The sequence below is a fragment of the Alnus glutinosa genome, chromosome 8 (assembly GCF_958979055.1).
Source record: "Alnus glutinosa chromosome 8, dhAlnGlut1.1, whole genome shotgun sequence".
Taxonomy (NCBI): Eukaryota; Viridiplantae; Streptophyta; class Magnoliopsida; order Fagales; family Betulaceae; genus Alnus; species Alnus glutinosa.
The window spans coordinates 29,378,850-29,395,918 of NC_084893.1; the positions used below are offsets into that span (position 1 = coordinate 29,378,850).

The 17,069-nt window shown below is 36.7% G+C and overlaps 1 protein-coding gene across 2 annotated transcripts; it reads left to right on the forward strand.

The window, feature by feature from the left end:
* The first annotated feature begins 463 nt into the window (after positions 1-463).
* On the forward strand, positions 464-3,514 carry LOC133875312 (F-box protein At3g56470-like). Of its 2 annotated transcripts, none has more exons than XM_062313408.1 (3): positions 464-752; positions 1,788-1,916; positions 2,183-3,514. In XM_062313408.1, exon 3 carries the CDS (start codon positions 2,204-2,206, stop codon positions 3,383-3,385), a length of 1,182 nt encoding a protein of 393 aa, XP_062169392.1. In that variant the 5' UTR covers positions 464-752; positions 1,788-1,916; positions 2,183-2,203; the 3' UTR covers positions 3,386-3,514. The 2 variants fall into 2 exon arrangements, with proteins under 2 accessions (XP_062169392.1, XP_062169391.1); XM_062313407.1 differs by having other exon boundaries at positions 1,814-1,916.
* The last annotated feature ends 13,555 nt before the right edge of the window (positions 3,515-17,069 follow it).

Here is a 17,069-nt window from a genome sequence, read left to right on the forward strand (position 1 = left end):
AACGACGGAGACCTCACATGCGCATGCAGTTAAATACGACAAGAATTGAGAATTAACTTGATCATCAAGAGATTATATGATTGATGGTTGCCGGATGGAACAGAAGGAAGAAAATTTGTGAAGGTTCTCCTGTAACAGTTTCGATTTATTGTTACTAATTTCTAGGTAATTCTAGGGTTAGGTTTAGAGATTTTGTAATGGAAATTGGAATGTAAAAGAGAAAAACGATAAATTGATAAAGGAACGGAAGATCAGAAAAATTAATGAATGAAAACATTAATGAAAGTTACATTGAAATGATTTGGCAACGTTAGAGAGTGCCAATTTCCTTAACAACATTCGAGAGTGCTAATCTCCTCTTGTTCCAATAACAATATAATGATCACAAATTCCCTACAATTAAACTATTGAACTTTATATATAGACAAAGTTTTAAGCTAATTCTAACCATCAGAATGAGCCAAGCCCATTCAGCCCATTCCATTCCTAATAATGGGATTGTTTCATCTTCCAAGTAGTTTTTGCAACAGTATGTTGTCCAGCAATATATAATCTTTGACTAGCATCAATATCTTCGTAACTCGCGCGCTGCTTTACCACCTTTCAGTCTTCCACCTTATTCACTCTCTCTCTCTCTCTTAGCAACGAACAGCGCCTCTCTCACCTTATTCTAGCTCCTCTCTCTCTCTCAGGAATCCTGCCTGTCTCCAACGAAGCAGCTTCTCTCCGTCACTCTCGGGGACTCGGTCAAGGTAACCTTCTTTTCTCTCTCATTTTTTGATTCCCCTATTTCGTTAAGACTATGTCAGATGCGGGTTTATTTTAGCAACGTATGGGATTTATTTTGCTAAAGTTTTGAAAAATTTAGTTGTGGGTTTCTCTGAATGTGCGGGTATGGGTGGAATTTTGGTCCCAAAATTTTATTGTTTTTCGTTTGAATTGGTGTAATGGGAATGTGAAAAGGTCGCTCGATCTCTCGTGTATTTAGAGCTTGGATATGTAATAAAGGATGGGATGAGTTTTTCAAGTTTTGTTGAGAAATTGTGTTGGAAAGTGTCTATCAAGTGTTTGATGAAATGTCTTAGTAAGAGAGAATGGGGTTTTATACAAGGAACTTTTTTGGCTTATGAAAACATCTTAATTAGGGACTAAATTTTATGTTCAAAATTCAAAATGCGTGCAGTATACATAAAGAATGCAATCAAAGATGGAATCAAAATCAGCTCAATTCTAGAAGCGTAATTAAAGTGGGAAACATTAGCACTTGAGATATGATACGTTTACAATTTCTGTACAACTTTATGAATTTTTTTAAAATAAACCATTGGACATGTATGAAAACAAATCCAATGGTTAGTTTGAAAAAACGTTATTGGAGTTTATAAGAGTTGTGTCAAGAGTCGTACAACAATCATTTATCTTACTTAGTACCTAAAATATTTTTTGGACTGCGAAATATTTTCTTGGAGATTGAGGATCCTGGTTCCATTACTTTGGATTTGATTCCCATGTTTTACGCTTAAAGAAAAGGGTAGTAAATTTATGGGCTTAGCTAATTATAGAAAATACCTATCAGAGTTGAGGAGAAAAGCAACAGTAGTTTTTCTTCGCTTTTATTTATTTTTATTGTTGTCGAAATAGCCCAGAAAATCATGGTTTTTGAATTTCCTTTAGTACAAAATCATGCAGGCAGTTCGTTATCAGAAAAACCTTTATAACTTGAATTATTTGTTTTCTTGCCCTTCACGGTAATAATGAATGGGCTCCGTGTAATATACTATATACAGCTTCCTGAAGTTCTACATATATACAGATTTCCAGGGCTTCATATGTATGCTTTATTCACCTACCAAGTTAAACGAAGCCGTACGTGCATCTTCCTGTACGTTATAGGCTTCATCATATTCAGTATCCAGGTAAGTATGTCGGATTACTTTGTCCAAGTTGCATGTCTTTAAGATATATGTTGACTATAAGTGGATGATCTTGATATTTGTTTGAAAGGTTTCATAAACACCACAGAATCAAAAATTTTGCAATTGGCATTTGCTGAAAATGAAAAGATGCCAAAGTAATTGTGGTCTCTCTGGGGATTCTGTTTGGATTGAACCCAAATGGATTGAGCCATCTCTAGCCATTGTTTGAAAGCAATAAGCAATCAATTCCATTTTTCATTGTGCAGAATAATTAAGATATTGCAAGGATGGGGAAAAGAAGAAAAAACACTACAGAATCAAGTACAACGCCGACAGTTGAAAATCAAAGATGTTGGTCCAGTCTTCCCGTAGATCCTTTAACAATGATAATCAGATGCTTATGCTTTCTTGACCATTTCTCTTTCCGTGCGGTCTGTAAGCAGTGGCGTTTAGCTTCAAAGAATTGCCCGGTGCAATACCCACTTTGGCTCATGATCTCGAGGAACTCCACGGCTACTAAATGGGAGTTTGGGGACCCCTCCACCAGGCGCATATACACAGTTGATGTCCCAGAGTTATGCAGGAGCAGCACAAGGTTGCTGCTCTCAAAGCATGGCTGGCTCCTTGTGTTTTCTTCGGAACCTTCCCCATCTCTATTCTTCTTCAATCCATTCTCTCGAGCACGGATAGATCTCCCTTGGTCAACTGACTTCTCTGGAATGACACACATGTTGAAGTTCAGATATCGCCGGACTATGATCAATGACTACATGCCAGTTTTTGCTCTATCAGCACCCCCAACATCCCCCCATTGCATTGTCTATGCCGCCACCTATATTTATGAGGAAAACCTTGAAATCAGCTTCTGTCGCCGCGGTGACAGTACTTGGACTACAAGGAGAGTTGACAAAACTCCAGGAATCAAATTTGCACCTATTAAGAATGCAATGGTCCATGCTGGGATATTCTATTGGGTGGAGAAGGAGGGGCGGGTCAGGGCATACCGAGAGACTGACAAAGGCGACAAATATAGATGTTTTAGAAGAGCCAAGCTAGCTCTTCGCGATGACAAGGTTTACTCATACATGGTAGACTCCGGAGATGGGAAAGTGTCGATGTGTGTTGATTTTCCTTTGATGGGGCCGAGGCAAGCCATTACTCTCTTAGAGGATATCGACGACCCAATTGAGATTGAAAATTTGGAAAGTTATGACGACAAATATCGTGTAAACCGCAAACGTGATGGGTATGCAACACTGGGGCCGTCTTGGCTGCGGCTGGATAGTTTCCCTGTTGGTTCTTGGTGTCTCTCATCATCTGACTCTGAGGATGATCATGGTCCAAAATTTTGCAATTGGCATTTGCTGAAAATGAAAAGATGCCGAAGTTCTTGTGGTCTCTCAGGGGATTCTGTTTGGATTGAACCCAAATGGATTGAGCCATCACTAGCCATTGCATGGTGTACTTAATTAATATATATGTTAATTTATGTGTGCATGTCACAGTTTGAAATTAATGTAGCTTTGGTGGAGTATCAAACATGAGCAAGTGTCAGTCAAAGGTGAACACCAAGACAACATATGTTTTTTTTTCCCTAATCTTTTTTCCTTGTTGGGGCCATTGAAATCCGTACTTTCCAACATGGGTGACGCCACTCTTTTTATAGAGTTGAACACACGGCATGCATGACTGTTATCATGAATTCCATTGAACAGAAATTGGATAATTAAGAAACTATTTACCAAATGCCTTCTAAAGAAAACAACTTTTCTTAAGAATGTTTCAATGAGATATGTATTCCCTAGAACAACTTACTTTCTTTTCCTTGAATATTTCATTCACTCAGGTATGAAGCCTAAACATTTCATTTGGCCTGGGAAGCCTTGTAGTTAATCGCTTAATTACTTATTATCAAACTAAACTTCAAGGAACATACCAAACCAAATCTTAAGGCCAATTCACCAGCCAATAAAAAGTCTTCCATGAATATTTTCGTTTGTACCCAACAATGGTAAATCTTAACAACAATTTAATTTGAAAACAATGTTGATTTTAAGAAATTTACTCCGTGGAATACCCTAGAAATTCTAGGGAATCCAGATCCGAAAGATTGGGCCTCATCCTTCGGTGAACCAAATATTGAATGAAAGAATGTATATGTTGTTTAGGAAAGAAATGAGTTTCATTAAAAAGTCCTTATAATATCATTAAAAATCATGGCCTGCCCTCATGATTAATGTTGAGGCATGATTTCGTCTTGGAGGAAATTAAAGAACCACAATTTCTGGTGTTTTTGGACTACAAAAATAAAAATAAAAGTGAAGACAACTTCTTTCCCAAAGAAAAGCGACTGTGGTTTGCTCCTTATTCCTTAATTACTCTCACAAAATTTTGAGGCCTACTATTCCTCCCTCTACCAATCATTTTATTTTATTTTTAAAAAAAATTTCACTATTGGATATGTAGAACGTACCCACAAATCTCTAAATGACATTTTTCTAAAAAAATAATAATAATAAGAGATGGATATATAGGAGACGAAAAAAATAACATTTCTCTAAAAAAATTCTATGAATTAGTTGATGAATCAAATCTCTAAGCTCTTAATTAATTAATGACTAGTGCTCTCTCATTAAGTACAAAGCATGGGTATCCAAAAATATGTAATGAATATCCCAGCCAGTTCATGCAGTACTAACGACATTAATTGCTCTTGGCAAATGAATCTACCATCAGTATAATAAAATAATAATAATAATGATAATAAAATAAGAAGAAGGAGGAGGAGGAGGAGGAGGAGGAGGAAATTAAACGTACAATGTTAGAAGTCTCAGAGGAGACGGAAAGGCGACGAAAATGACACCATTAATTTTGTGGAAGAAGATGTAGTTATTGTTCTATATTTCTCTCCTTAATTACATGATGTCATTATGCTGATCAGTATCATGAAATTTCAGTTTTCAAATTTTGTTTTGTTTGCCTTTAACGGTGTATATACATGGTGTCACATTATTTACAAATTTGAATTGACGTGACAATATTTATATACCATCTTGAATATATATATATATATATATATATATATGAATTCTAATTTAGAATTTTTTTAGTTAATTAGTTGCTTCAAGGAAAAAATTTTGATCACTTGAATAAAGACATATCCAATATGTCGCAAGAAACAGCCGCGGAAATGAACTAATCAATATTTCTATCCATTTTTTTTTTTTAAAATTGAGATATGTTATTTAGTATTCTCACATCATTTCCAAATGACATGCATGACATGCTTAATACACTTTCAAATCAATCTCATTAATTAAAAAGGAAAAAAAAATTCCGCCTTATCCCTCCTCCCCCCAATAATATTGTAATTCGCCTCTCTCTATCTATGGATTTTTGTAGAGCTTTTGTTTGATTTTTTGGCAACAGTATTTGGCATTGGCTAACAATTTTAAGTGTTTTAATTCGGATTGATTTCTAAAAGATATCAAGGTTGTATCAAAATGCATTGAGATAAATGGCCACAGGCCACGTATTAATGTACAAATTAAGAGAAATTCACATGCGCATGCAGTTAAATATGACAAGAGTTGAGAATTAACTTTATCATCAAGGAATTAATCATCTGATTGATTGTTGCCGGACGGAACGACAGAAGGAAGAAAATTTGCGAAGGTTCTCCCAAGGAGATGGAAGAAGGCAAGAAGAGTTATTAATGAGTTATTTTTGTAAGTTAATAATGCGTTCTTATTAATTAAAAAAAAAAAAAAAAATTATTTCCTTAATTTGTAAATATGAAATTCTTTAATCAAGCCTGCAACACCACCATAACTGATCTACAAGCTAAGGCAACGAATAAATGCAAAAGGACCATGCTTTTTCTCTTTCCACACGACCCCGGCCATCAACTGCATATATATAAACATGCAGGCAGGCAGGCAGGCAGGCACAGATCACAAACATATGTAGTACAAAATTTCACCTCGACTTTCTTCCTCGTTTCATATTGGTGCTGCATTTACGTAGGCATGACTGAAGTTACGTTCAAAAAAATCTCCATCACTTCAACCCTCAATGTTCATGAATTCAATAGCTTTTCTGAGTTAGAAAGGAAGGTTAAGGAATTGTTTTACTTCTTCGAACACCCGGATTCTCGGAACAGATACCCTAGCAATAAAAAATTGGAGAATTTCTCCATAGATATTGTATGCGTTTTTAATGGAATAAGGTATTATATTGATGGGGACCGCTTAGTTTCCTTTCCTCGTGTAAATGCTAAAGACGTTGAATGGAGGTAACAGATCAAACTTTTTTTTCTTATGGAATTACGTACATGCATATGTATTTCTGCCATAACTTTAGCCCAGTTTTTCTTTTATGGTTTTTTAACTTGTTTTTGAAAAGAACTCACTAAATGATCGATTTTGTATGACGGCCGATTGGGAAGAAGAATATATACAAGTACTTGTGCATCTTTGCATTTTGTTGCAGTAATTAAGGTGTCTGATCTCGATATACATAGTACAACAAATTTCTCTGCATGTTTTCACTTTTCTTCCTCTTTTCAGCGAATTCAAAGATCACCCAGTGGACTTGGAGATAAAGGAGAATTATGATGAAAAATGAGGAGAAGAGGAATAAATACAGCACGTGATCAATTACACTCAGCTGATGACTATGTAACTAGTTTTTTATTTTTCTTTTTATTTTTTAATGAAGTAAATTAATGATCAATGCTAAAATATTAATTAAATGATTAAATTTATCATTTTTTATTTGTTTAAGCTTTTGAAATAACTTATGATTTCCCATGATATCATTGTCTGCTAAGTATGGGATATGTTGTCTTTGTGTTTCTCAATTTGTAAATAAAGAGATCGGTATTTCTAATATAACAAAATTAAGATAGGTATTTTAATTTAAATATATGACATGTTTTCGTGATGTCTAACCTATTCATAATATCCCCACTAGACTCTAATTTCACACAAGCACATATAAGTTTAAACGACGTAACAACGTATTCATAATGTGGCAACACAAATATCATTAAACATTATATATAAAATGACTAATTTCTATTTCACTTAAAACAAACCACATAATGTTCTAAGCTGTTAAGTACGATTGCTCTCTCATTAATATAAAACGTGGCCATCCAATCATTAGTAATGAATATATCGGAGCCAGTTTTATGCAGTAATATTATTAAAAAACTTGGTATTTAACCACATGCAATTAGCCACGTGGATGAGGCTCATCCACGTTGCTAACTGCTAGTCATGTGTAGTTAGCCACGTGAGTCTCGCGTAGTTAATCCGGTTGTTGCTAAATGTCACTTAGCAACGTGTATTTTTATACATGTAGTTCCTTAGCCACATGGCTTTTAGCCACGTGCCACTCACATGTGGCTATATGCATTTTATTTTTGAAAAAAAAAAATAGACAATTTTAGCCACGTGGAACTAATCCACGTTCCTAACCAATACTGTTTTTTTTTTTTTAAAAAAAAAAAAAAAAAAAAAAAAAAACTTATTTTCTTTTTTTTTTTGGCCAGTATTTCTTTCTAGCCCTCGCCGGAAACTTCCTTTTTTTTTTTTTTTTCCCCTCGTCAGAAACTTCTGCAAAGTCGGCAAAATCTTCACCTTCCTTCCCCAATGAAATCCAATCCAGAAAATCCCCCAAAAATCCTCCGTCGACCGCATTACCAAAAAATCACCAACAATCACAAAAAATAATCAAAAATCAACAACAAAAACCAAAAATCACCACGTCGTCGTTCCTGTTTTACCGGTGAAGATGCATGTTTACCGGAGACGTAGTGAAATGAAACTACAAAAAAAAAAGAAAAAGAAAAAGAACCAAAAGAAACCCAAAAAACGCTCGAAAAACACCCCCTTGGCTTCACCGGCGTTGGACCGTGACCCTCCAGACTCCGGCACTGTCGTCAACCACGACTCTCTCTCAGAATCGCTCCAGTTCTCTCTCTCTCGCTCTCTCAGTCTCCCTCTTCCATCTCCCTGTCTGTGTGAAAAAAAGAAAAAAAAAAAAAAAAAAAAAAAAGAAGAAGAAAAAAAAAGAAAAAAAAAAGAAGAAGATGAAAATGAAAAGAAAAGTTAAAGGGGGCTGGGAAAAAAGAAGGAGGCAATGAAAAGTTAAAGGGATGGGGAGAAATTTGAAATGGATTGGAGGGAAGTAATTACCCACGTGGTTTATGTGCCACATGGCCAATTGGCGACGTGGCCAATAAACCACGTGGCTAAAATTTTAAACCTAAAAAAAAAATTCAGAAAAAATTTTAATTTTTGAAAAAAAAAAAAAATGAATATTTTAGCCACGTGGCTTATGTGCCACGAGGCTAATTGGCGACGTGTAAATTATACACGTGGCTAATTGGCGATGTGACAAAAATACACGTGGCTAATTACCAACGCAAAACATTTCGCTACGTGGTGGATTACTCACATAGCAAAATCGTCATGTGGATAATCACCACGTCGTGAAATCGCCACTTGGCTACAGTACCGGGTACTGTAACCACGTGACTAAAAACCAAGTTTTTTTGTAGTAAATGGTTTCCCGTGATAACAATATTATATAAGCTCGTGTCAAATGAATCTACAAAATACTTGGCATTCACCATCAGTTATACGTAGAGAAAAAGGAAGGAAGAGAGTGTTAGATGTCTCAAAGGGGATGGAAATTGGAAAGAAAAAGAAAAAGCCATTAATTTTGTGGTAGAAAATGGAAATGTTGTTATAGCTTTAACCATATATGCATAATCCTCTTTAATTCAAGCTTGTTTCATAATCCTCGCTACGTGGTGGATTACTCACATAGCAAAATCGTCATGTGGATAATCACCACGTCGTGAAATCGCCACTTGGCTACAGTACCGGGTACTGTAACCACGTGACTAAAAACCAAGTTTTTTTGTAGTAAATGGTTTCCCGTGATAACAATATTATATAAGCTCGTGTCAAATGAATCTACAAAATACTTGGCATTCACCATCAGTTATACGTAGAGAAAAAGGAAGGAAGAGAGTGTTAGATGTCTCAAAGGGGATGGAAATTGGAAAGAAAAAGAAAAAGCCATTAATTTTGTGGTAGAAAATGGAAATGTTGTTATAGCTTTAACCATATATGCATAATCCTCTTTAATTCAAGCTTGTTTCATCTGATCCCTTGATGATCAAGCGAATTCTCTTCTCATATTTAACCGCGCATGTATTAAGGCATTCTCTTCACATCAATCTATATCAACGACGTCGATACTGTCATCACTGATAACTTCTATTAACAAAGCATGCAATTACAACAACTTATTAAGGACGTCGATTTTTATATTTTTAATGGCAACGTACTGTGTTTAAGGTGCATGTCATCGATCGTTTCTCTTTATACATTATTTGGGCATATATAATTAATATATATCTTTGGTAGAACTTTGATTTCTCAAATAAGAAAACAAAAGCAGCTGATTAAAATTCACATGAGGTACTTACAAGCAAAAAAAATAAAAAAAATCACATGAGGTACTTACAAGCCAAAAAAAAAAAGTCTAAGGTGCTGAAATTGGCTGTGGAAGCCGAAAAGGGCAAGCTTTCGATGTCAGAAAAAGTCGATGGCGGTATTGAAAATGTGAGCTTTGAATCGAATCCTGATGTGGGTGTTGAAGAAAACCCGTTGGGGATATCGGATTTGGTGTCCAATCGATGGCAGTGATGAAAATGGGAACTTTCGGTCGAATTCTGAGGCGAGCGTTGAAGAAAGCCCGGTTCAGAGTTCGAATTCAGGTGCTTTGGGGAGTAGGGGGTGAGAATTAAGGAGAAATTGGAGAGAGAGCTTAGTCTTGTAGAATTGGAAGTGGAAGATATCTCTTATCAGCATGCGGGGCACGCAGGCGCTGGAGGAAGTGATGGGGAGACGCATTTCAACGTGAAAGTTGTGTCTAAGGAGTTTGAAGGGAAGAGTTCGGTTAAGAGGCATAGGCTTGTTTATGGTTTGTTGCAAGAGGAATTGCAGAGTGGACTACACGCATTGTCGATTGTGGCAAAGACACCATCTGAAGTTTAATGGAAGATGAACATGAAAAAGGTTCAACATTTTTCTTATTTAATTGTAATCTCATCTCTTAGGGTGTTTAGTGAAGGTGATTACTTAAATTATAAGAAGCATTGTATTACGGATAGTAATTGAAAATATGTTGGTAAAATTTGAGAGTTTCGTGTCTTGGATCTTTATGATGCGTTTTTTAGTTGTATACATACTGGCGGATCTTTGCAATGGAATAAACACACATTTGTATGTTGTTAAGGCTCTCCATTCAAGCTTTAATCTTCTTGTCACATAATGGGAAGGCAGCGGAGTTAGAAGTAAATAAAGATTACGAAAACTCTACTATCCTACTTCCTTATGAATTTATCTTAATTGGGACCTTTTTTTTTTTTTTTTTTTTTTTTTCGACGAATAAGTAATCACTATTATTAACAACTAAAACCACCATACAAACAAAGTTCCACCACAACAACCAAAACAAACAACAGCAGAAGCTGCAGTAAGTCATAAAAGAGAGAAAAACAGATAGTTGGTGTTTTTGGTAAAGCACTCACAGGACTTGTTCCTCTGTTCTATATATAAAGATCTGATTACAAATTACATGATTAAATAAATTTAACAAGTACACGCATACGGCATGGGGAAATTGGGGATGCACAAAACCAGATGGTTGGGACATATGCACTGTCTCATGAAGAAAACCATGTAGGAAAGCATTGCTGATGTCAACTTGCTTGATAGGCCAGCCAGAAGAGACAGCAAGGGAGAGAATAGTCTGAATGGTGATGGGCTTTATGATAGGGATGTAGGTTTCCCAAAAATCAACTCCTTCTTGTTGGTGGAAGCCCTTAGCAACAAGACGAGCCTTGTAACAATCAATGCTGCCATCCGTCATCTGTTTGATGCGATAAACCCACTTTGATCCAACAATATTCATGGAGGAGGTGGGGGGAACAAGTGTCCAAGTGCCATTTTTTAAGAGGGCATTAAATTCTTCAGACATGGCATCACGCCATACTGCATGCTTGGCGGCAGAGGAGTAACAAGTGGGCTCAATATCAGGGAGAGGTAAGGGATATTTGGGAGTTCCATGTGGTAGAAGGGTGGGCTTGTGAATATTATTTTGAGAGCGAGTGATCATTGGGTGAGAACGGGTAGGAGGGGGCAGGAGGGTTAAGGAGAGTTGGAGACTGAGTAATAATTGGGTGTTGACAAATGAGTGGAGGAGTTGAGGAAGATATGGCAGGATCACGGGTAGTGACAGGAAGGGGAGCTGTGTGAGGAAACATGATGATATTGGGATGAGGGGGGTGATGTGAATTTTAATTGTACTCGCAAGTGCACGAATCTTTTGCAATAAAGGGTTTTACAAGTGCGAGGTCGATCCCACAGGGAATTGTGTTCTTGAAAAACAATTTTGTTTCTAAACTAATTAAATCTTAACCTAGTTCCAAAACAATGTTTGATTTTTTATAAAAAGAAAAACAACATAAAGTAAATAAAGTAAAATAAAACAAAAGAAAAGATACTAAGGTTTCGGAATCCACACCCACAAAATCATAGCAACATATTCTCATGTTCATCAATACACATCCGAAGTTCTCACCATACAAATCTTATGTATGTTCTACTATGCTTCAAAAGATTATTAAATCATTCAATGAATCCGTTCTTTGCACAAATCACAAAAGATATCCGGTATTAACCAAATCATCAAATGTATCCGTAGAACGAAACACAATGAATATCCAGCGTTTTGATAAATAAAAACCCAAGCAATCAATTATGTGAAATTATCTCAAATCATCAAATGTATCCTTGAATCACAAAAGATATCCAATAATCATTCCACACATTGAAAAGAAGTAAAACATAGGAAAAATTAAACCAAATAAAATCGGATAGTATAAACTTACATGAAAATATTGTTGCTCTTCAATGGTAAGGCTTCATCCTCAACCTTAGTTGAAAAATTAGCTACACATGACTATTGAAAATAAAACCTAACCTAAAGAAAAACTAAACTAAAAAGAAAAGAATATTTTGGTCTCTAGCTTCTCACTTTTTTCTCCTTTTTTGTTGAGGCTTAGAGGTCTATTTATAGGGAGAAAACAAATCCTAGAAGCCCTAGAATTCCTAGAAAAATCGGAAGTTAGTCTCCTAGTTTGAGTTGGAAACTTAAAACTCAATCCAAGAAGGAAAACGACTCCAAATCCGTCCAGATTTACGGTCTTTTATTATGGAACACTTTTGGCATAGAAGACGTCTGAATTAGGAAAATACTATTTCATAAGGATTTGTAGAAAATTGAGCTAGCTTTCCAACGCCACTTGATTCACTTCAATCGGATATTTGAGCTGATTGTTATGGCCAAAATACTATGACATAGGCAGAATTTGAAATTTAGTCCAATCCGTTTTTTACTCCAATTAGAGAAATTCTGATTTAGTCCTCTCCTTGATTTGGTTGAACATAACCACATCATCTAGGTCTTCTTAAAGTATGCTTTCTTTCACCATAAAGCTATTATTTTCTCTCAATGACCTGCAAAATACTAAAACTAACAAAAAACATTAAAAAATAACAAAACTAAAGGTTTAGTAAATGCAAATTAAGGGGTCCACATATGCAATATTTGACACTCATCAAATACCCCCAAACTTATATTTTGCTAGTCCCTTAGCAAAACAAAACAAAACATAAAATGAAAGTATGAAATATAAATCATCTTTCGTGCGAGAGACGATTGCATTTAGCATATGCAACAAGCTTTTTAAACCCCTAGGACTCTGTAGAGGACGAGTATAGTCTCGTGAGGGTTTGCCAGGAATGATACCCACAAACATTATAAAGCATTATGTTGTTGACAAACAATGATCTCCATACAAAAACATGGTTCATATATCATGAGCAAGTTTAACAAGATGAACATCACACTCACATCATTAAGACATCAAAAATCATTTAACTCATAGTTGGAAAATTGAGACAACTCATGTTCAAATAAGTGTAAAGTGAGATTAACAAAGATTCATGAAGTTTCAATTTTTCTCAAAGCTTGTGTACCCCAAAATTTATAGGAATCTTCTCAGACCTTACACTGCCAACAAACTAGAATATAGATCCAAAGTCTGCATCTTTGTAGGATATAGCTATGCAGGCTACCGTTGCTTGGATCCTTTCATTGATAGGGTCTATCTCTCAAGGCATGTTATTTTTGATGAAAAATCATTCCTAGCCAAGGATCATGCTCATCTTCAACTGCCAACCAAGGTCAATGTTGTGTCCGACTCCCCTTTCACAATTCTGGTAAGTACTACTTCATCTCAGTCTTCATTATTACCTGATTCTATTTTTTCTGCCACTGAACCTGTCTTGGAACCACTTGAACTTACTCCTTTTGTCTCCCCTAGCTCACCAAATCATGGCCCTACTCTTGCTCACTAGAGTGTTCCTCATTCTGCAGTCTTCCATGCACCTACTAGCCAGCCACATACAGCCTCTCCTTCACAGACCCCTACAACTCTGCCACATATTTCCTTTTCTAATGAACCAGTTCAGACCTTACCCTTGGTAACTCCCTCAGCACCTACACACTCCATGACCACCAGATCACACACTGGCTCCTTAAAACCTAAGACGTTCCCTGATTATCATCTTTACTATACCTCACACCATCCTCTCAAAAGTCATCTTCCCATATCCTCTATCATTGAACCAACCTGCTACTCAAAGGCTGCCATTGATCCTCGCTGGAAAACTGCCATGAACCAAGAGTATGAGGCTTTAATTTCCAATGGGACATGGACTCTTTGTCCTAGGCCCCTCAATCATAATGTGATCAGAAATTAGTGGGTGTATAAGATCAAACAACATTCAGATGGCACTCTTGACAGATTTAAAGCAAGATTGGTGGCAAAGGGGTTTGAGCAACGAAGTGGAATTGATTACACGGACACCTTCAGTCCTGTAATCAAGTCATCCACCATCAGAATCGTTTTAGCCTTGGCAGTGACCTTTAATTGGCCCTTGAAACAGTTGGATGTCTCCAACGCATTCCTCCATGGTTCTCTCATGGAAGAAGTGTATATGGAGCAACCACAAGGCTTCATCAACAAGGATTTCCTTGACTGTGTGTGCAAATTACATAAGTCCATCTATGGGCTTAAACAAGCCCCAAGAGCTTGGTTTCATTGCCTCTTTACTACCTTGCTGGATCTCGGGTTTCAGGCCTCCTTAGTGGACACTTCTCTTTTCATTTTTATCTGAAATCACATTAAAGTGTTTCTCTTGATTTATGTAGATGACATAATTGTAACTGGCAATCACCAATCTGTCATTAGTTCTTTAATTACTCAATTGCAGACCAAGTTTCTCATCAAGGACTTGGGAAATCTTGCCTTCTTCCTCGGCATTCAGGTTACCCGAATAGAAAATTCTCTTCATTTGTGCCAAGCCAAGTACATCAAAGAACTACTCAATCGCACCCGCATGATAGGTGCCAAACTTGCACCTTCACCTTGTCCAGCTGGCTCAAAGCTTTCCAAACTAGATGGAGAACCTCTCCCAGATCCAACAGAATATAGGCAGGTTGTTGGTGCATTACTCTACTGCACTTTCACTCGACCAAATCTTGCATATGCAGTGAGCCAACTATGTCAGCACATGCATGCTCCTTCCACTACACATTGGTCAGTTGTCAAGCGTGTTCTACGCTACCTTAAACACACTCTTGATCATGGTTTACAATATACCCTAGGAACACTTCAGCTACAAGCCTTCAGTGACTCGGATTGAGCTGGGAATCCAGATGGCCGTCGCTCAACCTCTGGTTTTGGTGTCTACTTGGGCAATTGCTTGATTTCTTGGAGTGCTAAGAAACAGGCTGTGGTGTCTTGCTCTAGCACTGAGGCCGAGTATCGTTCCATGGCCCTCATTACGGCTGAATTATTTTGGATCCGCATGCTTTTCAAGGAATTCTGCATTCCTCTTACCTCACGTCCAATCCTTTGGTGTGACAATCTCAGTGCACTTGCCCTAGCCTCCAATCCAGCCTATCATGCCCGCACCAAACACATTGAATTCGACTACCACTTCATCCGTGAAAAGGTTCTAAATGGTGACATCTTCATCAAATTTCTCCCCACTAAAGATCAAGTGGCTGACATATTCACCAAAGGCTTATCTTCAGCTCAATTTTCTTCGCTCAAATCCAAGCTCATGGTGCTTCCTCCACCATGACCTTGCAGGGGGATGTTAGAGTACCTCACACGACACTGCTAAAAAGAAGAAGAAAAGAGAAACTACCGAACTAGCTTCAACGGCTAGTAGCCATTACTCTACCCGGTACTGTAGAAACTGCAGTTTCTGTTTCTGTAGAATGAAGTATGACTGCCCATACTTCATATCTCTCAACTTCACCACAAGACAAGCTCTCCATACTTCCCATGCCTCTGGTCATTCCTCCATGCTCTCCATACTGCTGATCACCTCTCCACTTTGATTACCTCAAGATTATAGGACAGTTTTTATTATTTGTTTAGTCATGTAAAGCTCTGTATATAAGTGTGCCTTGTAAACTATTGTAAACTAAGAAAATCATCAATACACTGTTGAGATATTCTTCAACCTTCATTACTTTCTTCACTTTGAAACCCCACACCAGAAGGCGATCACCAGTAGTTAACCGATTCTGCACAGCCATCCAAAGGAAAAAGGCTTGCTTCGGAATGGCATGAGGGAACCAGATTTAGTCGGGATCTTTTGGCTCAACTTTATCCCCGTTTTGCTGCTATTCACTTAATTTTGTTAGCTCTAGGTGCTGTTCTTCTAGTATTAAAGCATGTGACAACCTTGTTGAGCTTGGAAGCTCCTCTTACCAGATGACTCTATTAAATTTTAGATATCATGATTGAACCTGCTTATAAATTAGTCTAGTCGTCTGCTTTAGCCAAGCTTGGCCTCAGGTTCTTGCGTTGACCTTCCCCCATGGCAGGTAACTCTCTACAGGGATTTCTAGTATGATATCAAGAGTGCTTTCTTTGCTATTAATGCTTAGTATAAAAGTTGGGGTCTGAACTTGTTTCATAGGACATCTTTGCCAATGACCTTAAGATTTTCCTCTGTGACTAATAAGAGGAAATAATTGGTTATATTAGATTTCGATGGATGTCAGGAATCTGTGTTTAATAAGAATGGGAATGGAAGTGGGAAATTGCAGGAGATACATATATGATGAGAGAATTAGAATTTGTAAAAGATGGTAGTGATGGAAGAAGGAAACCTAGATAGGTGTCAGAAGGCCCAGAATAGAGTGGAAGTGGCCAGTGCCCATGAAGATGGTACCTTATGCACCAAACATGTCGGTGGATGGGCTTGTCTTTTGGAATGGTGCCATCAAGATGATCTAAAAATCATGGCCTAATCTTTTTTTTAATGATATTTTGGTTGAGGTTTTATTTTGTTTCATCTTACAGACATAATGTTGTACATAATAACACATGGTGAATATAATGACAAGTTATTTAAAAATTTTAGGGTTAAATACATTTTAAGTCTTAGTTCAACAATTTTATTTTTTCTCACTTAGTTTCAATTTGTATCGCAGAAGATATCTTGCTCACGGCTAAAATTGGATATAGAATATCCGGCTAACTTCCATCCATAAATTTAGAGAAATCTACATCAATACCCTTCAAAAATAGATACGTGCCTTTATGCCTCGTTAAATATTAAAAAAAAAAAGAAGAAGAAAGGGGGGTGGCTCCTTTGAGCAAAATGAGAGATGTAGATTTTTTCCTTCTTCCTATTTTTTTTTTTTTTTTTTTTTTTTTTTTTTTTTTTTTATAAAAAAAAAAAGATTTTGTAAAATTTTTTTGTCATAAAATAAATCATTATTGGATATGTAGAGTCTATGTGGGTATCTCGTATGGGCCTTACAGATTGTTGCCCAGATAATCAACCCTAAAAAGGGGCGAATAGGGTTGATAACAAACTTTTCTTTTAATAAAAATTATACTGAATTAAGAATTTATAACAATATAAGATGCGGTATAATGCAAAGAACATAAATAGAGAGATAGAAAAAGAAAGA

Coding starts and splice junctions, on each gene's coding strand:
- LOC133875312 (XM_062313408.1), top strand. CDS start 2,204: ATGGGGAAAAGAAGAAAAAACACTACAGAATCAAGTACAACGCCGACA.